Source organism: Podarcis gaigeae (genome assembly GCF_964106915.1).
Source record: "Podarcis gaigeae genome assembly, chromosome: 8".
Taxonomy (NCBI): Eukaryota; Metazoa; Chordata; class Lepidosauria; order Squamata; family Lacertidae; genus Podarcis; species Podarcis gaigeae.
Window position 1 is genome coordinate 6055969 of NC_139684.1, and position 11497 is coordinate 6067465.

An 11497-nucleotide genomic window follows, 5' to 3' on the forward strand; every position below is an offset into this window, starting at 1 on the left:
CCTCCTCACCACTATGAGCTGAATAAAGAGCATGAAATCACTTTGCGACTCTGAGTACATTTCAGAATTCAAACTGTAGTACAAACTCTAATACAAGAAAATAAAAGAAGGAGGGATGTTTTGGACTACTACTCCCATCAGCCTCTTCCGCGGTTAAGCAACACCCGGACCGGAAGGATCGCCTCCTGGGGTTGATGGGAGTGGTAGTTTCCCAAAACGCCTAGAGAGGGCACCAAGCTGGCGGAAGAGGCCGGAAGCGACTCTCCCTCCTGCTACTTAGATCTCCTCAAGCCAGTCTGGGAGGGCGGAAGGGGAGCAGCCGCCAGTACCACTAAGGGACAGCAACCGTCGTCTTCTTTCTGCTTCCTAATTCGCCCACCCGCAAGGGGCGGGGCCCAGGGCAGCCTATCGGGAGGCAGGCAGAGCCGTTGGTGCGCGAGGGGGCCGCGCGTGCGCTCTGGCACCAACATTCAAACGGCTGGCGAGGGGAGGTCGCCGCACCTGTTGCCGCCGCCGCCGCCGCCGCGGGGTCGGCGCATCCTTGGCTGAGGCGGCCCAGGCGGAGGAAGCAGAGGCGCCTCCGGGGCGCCGGCGGGCCCGACCATGATCTCCTGGGTCCTGTACCGCGTCGTGGTGTGAGTTGGGCTGCGTGCGGGAGCCGGTGGTGGGTCGACTGGATGCCCTCTGGGGGACCCCGCGGCGTTTCCGTGAGGCGAAGCTGCGAGGGTTCAGCTGGGGGGGGGGGGAATCCTTTCGTCGGACAGCAGAAGGAGCCAGTCCAGTTAGGCAGCTCGGTCGGTGGGTGGGATGGCAGCTAATGGGACCCGCCCTCCGAGCCTTTGGCTGGAACTGCGCCTCCTTTTTAGATATGTTCATGCCCACCCAGAGGACTAGAAACTTGGGCTGGTAAATGGAGGCGCCTCGCCCCGTTGTTCTCTCCAGCTTGGCGGGTGGGGTTCGTCTCCAGAGAGAAAACGATGAGCCCTTTGAGTGGCACCCTGGCTCCCAGACGCCATGGAGCATTCCCCAAAACACATACTTATTATAATACTACATTATTATTATTATTATTATTATTATTATTATTATTATTATTATTATTTCAGTTTATTGCCTGCCCTTCCTCCTAAGGTCCCAGGGCAGGTAACAACGCTGTAGAAGACATTAAAACGCATTGCAAAAAAAAAAATTAAGATTAATAAAAAGATTAATAAAAAAATTAAGATTAATAAAAAGAAAAGTTCGTGCACTTCCACTTGTGGAACGCTGCTGTTTTAGATGCACTCTGGTTCCGTGATGGAGTGTAACTTGGATGCTTGTGGGATGCCTTTAGCGCCAGGCCAAGTGTATGTGTAACAAGGGTGCCCATTGAGGAAGTGTGTTCTGGAGGCTTGGCATGAATAGCTCTCATGGAATTGAGTCAGGGCTGTAGGCGGGGTGGGAGTCGGATGCTGTGCCAGGGGCATGGATGCCATTCAGTTGCAGATCTGTGAAAAGAACAGAGACAATGGAGCATTTTCCCTTTCTTTAGCAATAGAGACCTTTTTTCCTTTAATTTTTATTTCCTTTATAATCCTCCGGTTTGACAGAGTGGTTGGGGGGCCCTCTGGCCACCTAAAACTTGAAACTTGCAATGTTCCTTCAGCTCCACCGATAAACTTGGTCTTTTCTCAAAGGAGCCAAAGGTTATGCTCTTTGAGTCCTGAATGCAAGACACAACAAGCCATATTATGCTCTTTGAGTCCTGAATGCAAGACATAACAAGCCACATTATGCTCTCCGAGTCCTGAATGCAAGGCATGACAAGACATGCCCTCTCCTCCCTGGTTGCACAACTGGCAAAATGCTAAGGGCCATTTTGTACTTGACTCCTGTGGTAGTCGGGGTTTCTTCTGGTATCTCACAAGCAGCACATAGTGGTTCTGAATTGAGTCAGCACCAGGAGGCTGAATTAGATCAGTGTTTCCCAACCGGTGTTCCGCGGCACACTAGTGTGCCGCGAGAAGTTGCCGGGTGTGCCGTGGGAGGGAGGCGGGCGAGTCGGGCTGCTTTAGCCCCGTGCCTGCTCTCCCAGCTGGAGAGGTGACGCGCGCCTATGGAGGCTCCTGCCATAGGCGCGCGTCACCTCTCCAGCGGGGAGAGGGTCGCGGGGGGCTGCTTTAGCACGCACGGGGCTAAAGCAGCCCCCCGCGACCCTCTCCCCGCTGGAGAGGTGACGCGCGCCTATGGCAGGAGCCTCCATAGGCGCGTCACCTCTCCAGCTGGGAGAGCACGCACGGGGCTAAAGCAGGCCCCCGTGACCCTCTCCCCGCTGGAGAGGTGACGCGCGCCTATGGCAGGAGCCTCCATAGGCGCGCGTCACCTCTCCAGCTGGGAGAGCGCGCACGGGGCTAAAGCAGCCCCCCGCGACCCTCTCCCCGCTGGAGAGGTGACGCGCGCCTATGGCAGGAGCCTCCATAGGCGCGCGTCACCTCTCCAGCTAGGAGAGCACGCACGGGGCTAAAGCAGCCCCCCGCGACCCTCTCCCGGCTGGAGAGGTGACGCGCGCCTATGGCAGGAGCCTCCATAGGCGCGCGTCACCTCTCCAGCTGGGAGAGCACGCACGGGGCTAAAGCGCGACCGTCTCCCGGCTGGAGACGCGGAGCTGGGGCGGGGGAAGCCCGAGCTTCCCCCTCCCCCAGAACGGGACCCAGAGCTCTGGGAGCTTGCGGGGCTGGGGGAGGAGGAAGCCCTCCGCCAGCCTCCAAACCATGTCGGGAGACAGCGGGTGGGCGCGATACGCCTCTCCCGCTGTCTCCCGAGTTTGCGGGGCTGGCGACGGGGAGGAGCAGGCTTCTCCCCCCACCAGCCTTCTAGCCAAGTCGGGGGACAGCGGGAAGGGCGCGCTACGCCTCTCCCGCTGTCGCCCGTGTTTGCGGGGCTGGCGACGGGGAAAAGCAGGCTTCTCCCCCCCCCCCCCGCCAGCCTTCTAACCAAGTCGGGGGACAGCGGGATGGCGGCGTTCCTTCGGAGGACGCCCCGTGCTCCGCGCTGGTGTTGGCCAGCCTTGCGCACCCGGGGGATCTCCCCCCAGGAGCGCAAGGCTTGCGGGCGGCGCAGAGCACGGGCGCCCTTCGGAGGACGCCCCGTGCTCCTCGCTCGTGTTGGCAAGCCTTGCGCACCCGTGGGGGCGCGTGGGGCGCCCTGAAACAGAGGGTTCCCCATGCTGCGGACTGTAGCCTGCCGCCCGATGCGCGGGGCGCCCTGAAGCAGAGCGCCCCTCGCGCCAGGCAGACATGGGCCAGCCCCACAAGCTCGGGGGACAGCGGGGAGGCGCAGCACCGCCATCCCACTGTTCCCCGACCTGGTTTTGGGGGGGGGAAATAAAGGAAAAAATTTTTTCCTTTATTCCCCCCCCCCAAAAAAAGTAGGTGCGTCCTATGGGACGGAGCGTCCTAAAAATACGGTACTTACTATTTCATAATAAAGTAATTATAAAATACCGGTACTTTCTTTGTGTTTATTTGATGCCTATTAAAGAGAGTTACTTTATATATAGTCAATATAGGCACAGAGTTAATTTTTAAAACATTTTCTAATGGTGGTGTGCCTCGAGATTTTTTTCATGAAACAAGTGTGCCTTTGCCCAAAAAAGGTTGGGAAACACTGAATTAGATGACTATTGGCTGGGTAAGATGACCCAATTCCTGTAAGTCTATGATCCCCAGCTTTGCATCCTTAAGAGAGGAGTCATGCTAGTGTGGAAGGAGCCACATAATGCTGGGCTTCTCTGATGTAGAGAAACTCAGATGCACCATAAACACTACAGCTTAAATCTTGCAAGTTCTAAATCCTGGTAGGTAGCTGTGTTGGTCTGATGCAGTAGAAATTAATAATAATAATAATAATAATAATAATAATAATAATAATTGTCGGCATGCACACGAAAGCTCATACCAAGACCAAACTTAGTTGGTCTCTAATGTGCTGGCGCTGTGGGTAAAAGCCTCAGCGCCTAGGACTTGCCGATCGAAAGGTCGGCGGTTTGAATCCCCGCGGCGGGGTGCGCTCCTGTCGCTCGCTCCCAGCGCCTGCCAACCTAGCAGTTCGAAAGCACCCCCGGGTGCAAGTAGATAAATAGGGACCGCTTACTAGCGGGAAGGTAAACGGCGTTCCGTGTGCTGCGCTGGCTCGCCAGATGCAGCTTGTCACGCTGGCCATGTGACTGGAAGTGTCTGTGGACAGCGCTGGCTCCCGGCCTATAGAGTGAGATGAGCGCACAACCCTAGAGTCTGTCAAGACTGGCCCGTACGGGCAGGGGTACCTTTACCTTTAAGGTGCTACTGGACAATTTTTATTTTTATTTTTTATAAAGTTCTAAATCTTCACCCTTGTAGTTTCAAGATATTGCTTGCTCATCTTTCTCAGTAAACAATTGTTCAGCCCTCCTGCCGCTATTTTTCTTAAATATAACCTGCCTCAGTTTTGCTTAACTGCAGACTAATGGCCCTTAGTTTCTTTCAGTCTTTGCTGTTGTACGCTTCTTGAACCTGGTGCCTTCCAGATGTCTTTTCATCAGATTCAGCCAGCGTGGCCCATAGAGTGGGAGCACAGCAGGGGGAGCCGATGAGAGCTGTGATCCAGAACATTTCAAGGGCTCCAGATTGGGGAACTGAATCTTTTCAGGGATGCCATCAATAGTTCCAGAAGCATCCCATCAATTCAGAATCATAGAATTGTAGAGTTGGAAGGGACCGCCAGGGTCATCTAACCCAACCCTCTACAATGGTTGATTGGTTGTGTAGAGCTCCTTCCTCAGAAATGCTGTTGCCTTATACTGAGTTGGACCATTGGTCCATCTTGTTCAGAATTGACTGGCAGGGGATTTCAGCATTTTAGAGAAAGATCTTCCCCAAACTTCCCTGCAAATGCTGGAGAATGAACCTAGGCCCTTCTGTGCACAACCAGGTACTTTTCCACTGAGCTATGGTAACCCTGATCAAATATTCTCTGTTTCCATATATGTTATGGTGCCAACGAGATGGTGGAATGCTCTACACAACATTCCTGCAGTTTTGATTCAGGGGCTGGGGAGATTCTTAGATTTCATGGGGGACTGAGCTGGACTTCCGGTCTTGGAGGCTCCTGGAGAGGCTTGAGTCTTATGTCTCCAGCTGCCCTTTTGTTTACACCCAGCAGCCAAGGAAGGCCTGGCTGAGGAGCTTGTTGAGCCGGTCCCACCTCTCATTGAGCAACCCAAGGCATGTGTGGAGGAGGGAGAAGGCCCCAGAAATAATCCTTGAGAGTGCCTGAGCTGCTCAGTGCAGTCAGCTGCCTGCCTGGTGCTTGGAGGCCTCTTGCACCCTTCTTGCCATGCCCCAGGGTCGGAATAGCATATTCTCTGGGGCAGCCATGGAGGCCGCGAAGGCCAAGGTGCAGCGCTATGCGAAGCAGTGGTGCCTGTGGATCCTAGCTGGATTGTACCGGTGCTGGCCCGCCTTCTTGACGCCCCCTTTCCGTTACAGGCTGGTGCTTGGGATGCTCTACCCTGCCTATGCTTCCTACAAGGCTGTGAAAACGAAAAATATCCGGGAATATGTAAGTGGTGTCGGGGCAGGGGGGAGGAAGAATGAAGTAACCCCCAGATTCTGAATACAGTACAGTGGACTCTCCGGATATGAATTGAAAAGTCTGTAATTGGAGGCACCGCTTCTGCGCGCACACGTGGCACGATAGAGCGCTTCTGCATATGCGTGTGGCGCGCAGAGCGCTTCTGCACATGTGCGCATGGTGAAACCCGGAAGTATACACTTCTGGGTTTGCTGCCTTCGCAACCTGAAAGTTACGTATCCAGAGCGGTACATAACTCGAGGGTCTGCTGTAGTTGACTCAAGCTGTGGGTTGATGCCATCTCAGGACTGTGAGTGTTCATGAGTGGCTTCAAGAGTGGGCAGATTCTTCTGTAGCCACAGTGCCCAGGTCTGCTGTAAAAATAAAGCAAATTTATTTCCCACAGTGCCTGGCTAAAGCAGCCAGGGGCATTTGTGCTCAGCTGTGGCATTGAGCACCATGCACTTTTTGTGGGGCTACATTTGGACATTTGGGGACTACAAGTGACACTGAATGGCTTCCCTTTGGGTTGTCTTCTCCCACATGATGCTGCTTGTCAGGGGTCCTGCTGTCTGTCCCTCTTCTTGCCTGAGGGTGCAGTGGGTGACTGGGGCAGGGCCTTCTAGAACTGGTGGACATCCAATGAAGCTGAATGTTGAAAGATTCAGGGCAGACAAAAGGAAGGACTTCTTAATTCAAGCACAATGTTAAACTGTGGAACTCCCTCCCACAGGAGGCAATGATGGCCACCAACGTAGATTTCTTCAAAACTAGATTAGACAAATTCATCGAGAAGTCGGCTATTAATGGCTACTAGCCTTGATGGCAACGCTCTCCCTCTGCAATTGGAGGCCACAGTGCTTCTGAATACCAGTTGCTGGAAACTGCAGGAGGGGAAAGGGCTCTTGCACTCGAATCCTGCTTGGGGGTTTTCCACTGGGAGATCTGGTCAGCCACTGGACTAGATGGGCCATTGGCCTGATCCAGCAGGCTCTTCTTATATGCTCCTATGTTCTTCTCAGCCCGGGGACCATGATTGTGGCTCTCCAAATTAAAGACACTTGTGGCTTGGAGGACACACTTGTCATGATGATTAATAAACCAAAGTTAGATGGGGGACAGTCAATATTGTGACTGGTGTCTCTTTACCTTTGTTGACGTACAGTGGTGCCTCACAAGATGAAATTAATCCGTTCTGCGAGTCTCTTCATCTTGCGGTTTTTTTGTCTTGCGAAGCACGGCTATTAGCGGCTATTAGCGGCTTTAAGAAAAAGGAAAAAAACTCGCAAGAACTCGCAAGACGAAACTTCTTGCAAAGCAAGCCCATAGGGAAATTCGTCTAGCGAAGCGACGCAAAAACCGAAAAACCCTTTTGTCTTGCGCGTTTTTCGTTTTGCGAGGCATTCGTCTTGCGGGGCACCACTGTACTGTGTCTCCATGGTGCAATTCCACATCGAGAGCTGAAGATTTGGGTTCCACCTGAGACCAGTTTCTCTGTAGCAGGGCAGGGTTTCCCCAGGCATTTGCATCTCATTGACTAGGAGGGACCTAATGCTTCCTGGTGACTTGGCAGGTCCGCTGGATGATGTACTGGATTGTGTTTGCCCTCTTCATGGCCACAGAGACCCTCGCAGATACTTTCATTTCCTGGTGAGTTGCCGTTCTCCCTCTCCCTCTCTCCCCACCCCCTTGTTTCAATGAACTACATAGACATGTCCGCTGTTGAACAGAAAAGATCCCAAAGCCCACCCGCTCCCTACTCTCACAACTGTGTTTTCTTCTGAACAGGTTCCCCTTCTACTATGAGATCAAAATGGGATTTGTCATATGGCTGTTGTCTCCATACACAAGGGGTGCTAGCTGGCTGTACCGCAAATTTGTACATCCCACATTATCCCACAAAGAAAAGGTGAGAGTAATCTTGGAACAGACCGTCCGCTTCAGGGAAAGGGAGGGAGGCATTCAGGGGTCTGGCACCAGGTGAACCACATTTTTCCGTCCAGTTCTGGATGAGCAAAGGATTTCTGGAAGCTTCTGTGTGGGAGTTACTACATGCATGGAGGTTTTGGTCACCAAAAGTTCCAGCCTTCAATGTGCTTTGCCTATTGCTTATTTAGTTCTGCCAGAGGCATGTGCATTTAATACAATCTTCCTCTTCCTCTTTCCCTGCAGGAAATTGATCAGCTCATCCTTCAGGCCCAGGAGCGTGGCTACGAGACACTCCTGAGCTTTGGGAAGAAGAGCCTCAATGTCGCAGCCACAGCTGCTGCCCAAGCTGCAGCAAAAGTAACCACGTTTCCTCTGTATATTGGCTAAGAAGGGGATGGGGTGGCGGGCTAGCTTGGGCAACAAGCAGCAGCCCTGGAGGCTTTGGGGAAGGAAGAGAAGGGCTGCTGTCCCATTCCTAGGCGGTGTAATGTAGTAGCCTTGTCTGTTGCACTAAAGCCCCCTGTGGACTTGCCAGTTCCCATCTCAGCATTGCCAGGCCATGGAGAGTGGTTGAAGCATGCTATGCAAACCTCTCACCCCAGCTGACTGAGATGTAACCAGCCAGAATCTGGGTAGTTCTCTGGACTCAGTTGCCCTTCCCAGTTGACCAGATACTGTCTGCAATAAGCTTTGCCACCTGTGGGAAGGAGCTGGTAGGGTGACCTCATTTTAATAATCCACATGAATGTAGAACAAAATTGGGCTTACTCCCAGCTCTTACTGGGAGTGTGGGCCCGAGGCAGATGCTTAGGCCCTTGAGCAGGATTACGCTTCCCAGCTTGGGCTGGTTCCTTCTCTGGATGCCTCTGAAAACAGACCTCTGCTTGTGGAGGTGGTGATGTTTAGAATTATCCCTGTATGGCTGCAGCTCTGGATTGCCTTGCATTCTGCACACTCTTTAAGAAGGTCCTGCCAAAGGGGATTTGTGGGAATTCTGCTTTTGGGAGTCATTTATCAGTTGTGTCCCCCTCCCTTGGCACAGGACACCCCTCTTTGTCTCATTCCTCCTTATTTATTAAATTTACTTCATAAAATGTATCTACTGCTTAATTTCAGAAAACCTCAAAGCGGTTTACAAAAAGAATAAAACAGTAAAAGCAATTAAAACATCCAAAAATTAAAACCAGCAATAAACTAGAAACACATCAGCATTCTAAATATCTGGGTTAGCTTGTCTCATGTGACATCAGTAACAGTGGCAGTTCTCTCTGCTCAGTTCTCTCCTCTGCCAGCGCTGTTTAACCCAATGTATTTCTTTCATCTTCCTCAAACACAATTGGGGTGAGGAGCAGTGTCCGTATCATGCTGGTTTCTTCTCCATAGTGGGGGGGAAATTACCTCCAGGAAAGATTTTTGGAAGCAAAGCTTTTCTTGTCATTGGGGAATGAGCTGCCCTTGAAGGTGGTCTTTTGTTTGCATACAGCTCTCTGCTTCATTCCTCCCTTTGTCTCCCCTTGTTCAGAGTCAGGGGGCCCTGGCCGGGCATTTGCGTAGCTTCAGCATGCAGGACCTGCGTTCCATCCCAGACACGGCTCCTGTGCATTACTCTGATCCCCTGTACCTGGAGGAACAGGAGCTCCGCCGGAGGCCAATAGGTGAGCGAGCCCAGAAAATGCTTGGAACTGCTGGCATCCACAGTGATCAAGGGGGTGGGGGAGCAACTCCCCTCTAAGGAAAGCTTGCCATGTTTGCGACTTTTTAGTTTAGAGAAAAGGCGAGCAAGAAGTGACATGGAAGACGTTCATAGAATTATGCATGGCAGGGAGGGAGTGGACAGAGAGCTTGCCAGTGTTTCGGTCTCATGAACAACACATGGGAAGGGTGTTTGACCATTGGCTGATGACAATCCAACAATAGCTGGCGTACCAGTTTGCTCCTTTCCCTCCCCCTGCATCACCAGCAATTGCAAGGGGGAAAGAAGACCCTCCCCCTCTAACTTCCTGGGCTCCTGTTGCAGCTGTATCTACATTTAAAAGTGCATGTTGTTTGGTGTTAAAAGAGGCATGAGAAAAACTCCAGCCTTCCTTGCCTGCCACTCTTGGTTGTTTCATAGGACACAGGGCATCTCCTCAAGAGCTGGGCTCTGACAGCCACGAAGAGGACTGCTGGTCAGACTCTGAGCTCTCCGCTGGCGTAAGGGGCCACAGCAGGAAGCCTTTGATTTCCAAGCCGCTGGCCAGGACCCAGAGCCTCCGCATGGTGAAGAAGAAGTCGCCTGTCAAAGAGGTGAGACCCTTGGGTGGTGGGCACAGCCTGGAAGTGCCCTGGCTTGGGCTGGCAAAGGGAGAGGGTGCAACCCCAGCCCCCACCCTTTCCTCCAGAACTTCAGCTCTTGTATCCGAGGCTGGGGTCTGCATGCCAGAACACTCACACTTTGTCCTCCTCTGCAGGGCTCGGCTCGGGTCCCGCGAAGTCGCCCCAGGAAGAAGGTGGCTGATCCGATCTGTTAGGCTTGTCTGCAGGGAAGCCTTGGTTGCGAATGCTGGCACTTGGAACAGCTTGGGACAGCGATGACTGCAGTGCTTCACAGCTTGGTTGTGGAGGGAGATGGGTTTGAAACATACCACGTCCTGGCAATGTGAAGCCTTGTGTACCCTACAGCTACCACCCACACTGCAAGCTGGCTCTCAGGGCGCCCTCCCCTCCTTGTCTCAAAGTGGTGCCTTGATTGTGACTGGTGGCCACCTTCCTCTCTGTACTTACTGCCTGTCAAATATCCTGCCCACATGATGTGCCTGCAGGAAGGGGAGGTATCTCTCTCTTTCCCTTTCACTACACATGCCTTTTTTGACACAAGAACACTGTGCCATAAGCAGACCTGCCGTTTTAAATGCCAGGGGTGGAAGAGCTGTTTGTTGGGGGAGTATTAGACTCCAAGAATCTGGGTACCATTTTTCTTGTCCGGACGCTTGGCTGCTTTGAAGATGGGTGCCCCAGAGTGAGCTTAGTGCACTTCGGATTGGGGTGCAGTGGTGAGATACCAAAGAAGAAAACAGCCTCTCTCCCCCCACTTTCCTTGTAGCTGCTTACATCTCAGGTTTCTTCTTCCGCTGAAGTTCTCCCTCTCCACCACTGGTGAAAACACTGACATGTCTACTTGAACACTATCACTAGCTAGGACCTTGACCTAAGTGCATTTGTAAGTTTTGTATATTAAATAAATGCATTTTTATTAGACCTTATATTGCTCATCTTAAAAAGCAGAATGTGTGTGTTAAGGGGAGCATTAGCTTAAGAGCTAATGAAAGAAGCATTCCAGGCCAGTATTGATCTTTTAAGTAGGGGTGGAGGGTGGGGAGGCTGCTAATGTGCTAGTTCAGCTCCCTACCTGCCCATCTTGATGGAGTAGGAGTAGTGAGATATTGAAGGGAGGAGTGTGCTCACATCGCTGGCTCCTGTGGTGGTGAGTTCGCAAAATGGGGTTGTCAGGCCCTGCTCAGTTGCCATGCAGTTTCTAAGAGCCATTTAATGGCTGTCTAATGCTACTCACACTCTAATGCTACTCACAGGGACGTGGGTGGCACTGTGGGTTAAACCACAAAGCCTAGGACTTGCCAATCAGAAGGTCGGTGGTTTGAATCCCCGCGATGGGGCAAGTTCCCGTTGCTCGGTCCCTGCTCCCGCCAACCTAGCAGTTCGAAAGCACATCAAATGCAAGCAGATAAATAGGTACTTCTCCGGCGGGAAGGTAGACGGCATTTCCGTGCGCTGCTCTGGTTCGCCAGAAGCGGCTTAGTCATGCTGGCCACATAAACCGGAAGCTGTACGCCTGCTCTCTTGGCCAATAAAGAGATGAGCGCCGCAACCCCAGAGTCAGCCACAACTGGACCTAATGGTCAGGGGTCCCTTTACCTTTACCTTAATGCTACTCACCTTCCACGTTCTCCTCTTAACTGTTTTATCCCCGCTGTATAGACCT

General features: G+C 52.5%; 1 protein-coding gene across 3 annotated transcripts; it reads left to right on the forward strand.

Moving 5' to 3' along the window:
• Positions 1 to 305: 305 nt before the first annotated feature.
• REEP4 (receptor accessory protein 4) lies at positions 306 to 10760 on the forward strand. Of its 3 annotated transcripts, none has more exons than XM_083753402.1 (8): positions 306 to 635; positions 5505 to 5577; positions 7163 to 7239; positions 7378 to 7498; positions 7762 to 7875; positions 9041 to 9173; positions 9632 to 9804; positions 9969 to 10760. In XM_083753402.1, the coding sequence occupies exons 1-8, from the start codon at positions 604 to 606 to the stop codon at positions 10026 to 10028; spliced, it is 783 nt and encodes a 260-aa protein (XP_083609528.1). In that variant the 5' UTR covers positions 306 to 603; the 3' UTR covers positions 10029 to 10760. The 3 variants fall into 3 exon arrangements, with proteins under 3 accessions (XP_083609528.1, XP_083609527.1, XP_083609526.1); XM_083753401.1 differs by lacking the exon at positions 306 to 635 and adding an exon at positions 3697 to 3835; XM_083753400.1 differs by lacking the exon at positions 306 to 635 and having other exon boundaries at positions 4416 to 5577.
• The last annotated feature ends 737 nt before the right edge of the window (positions 10761 to 11497 follow it).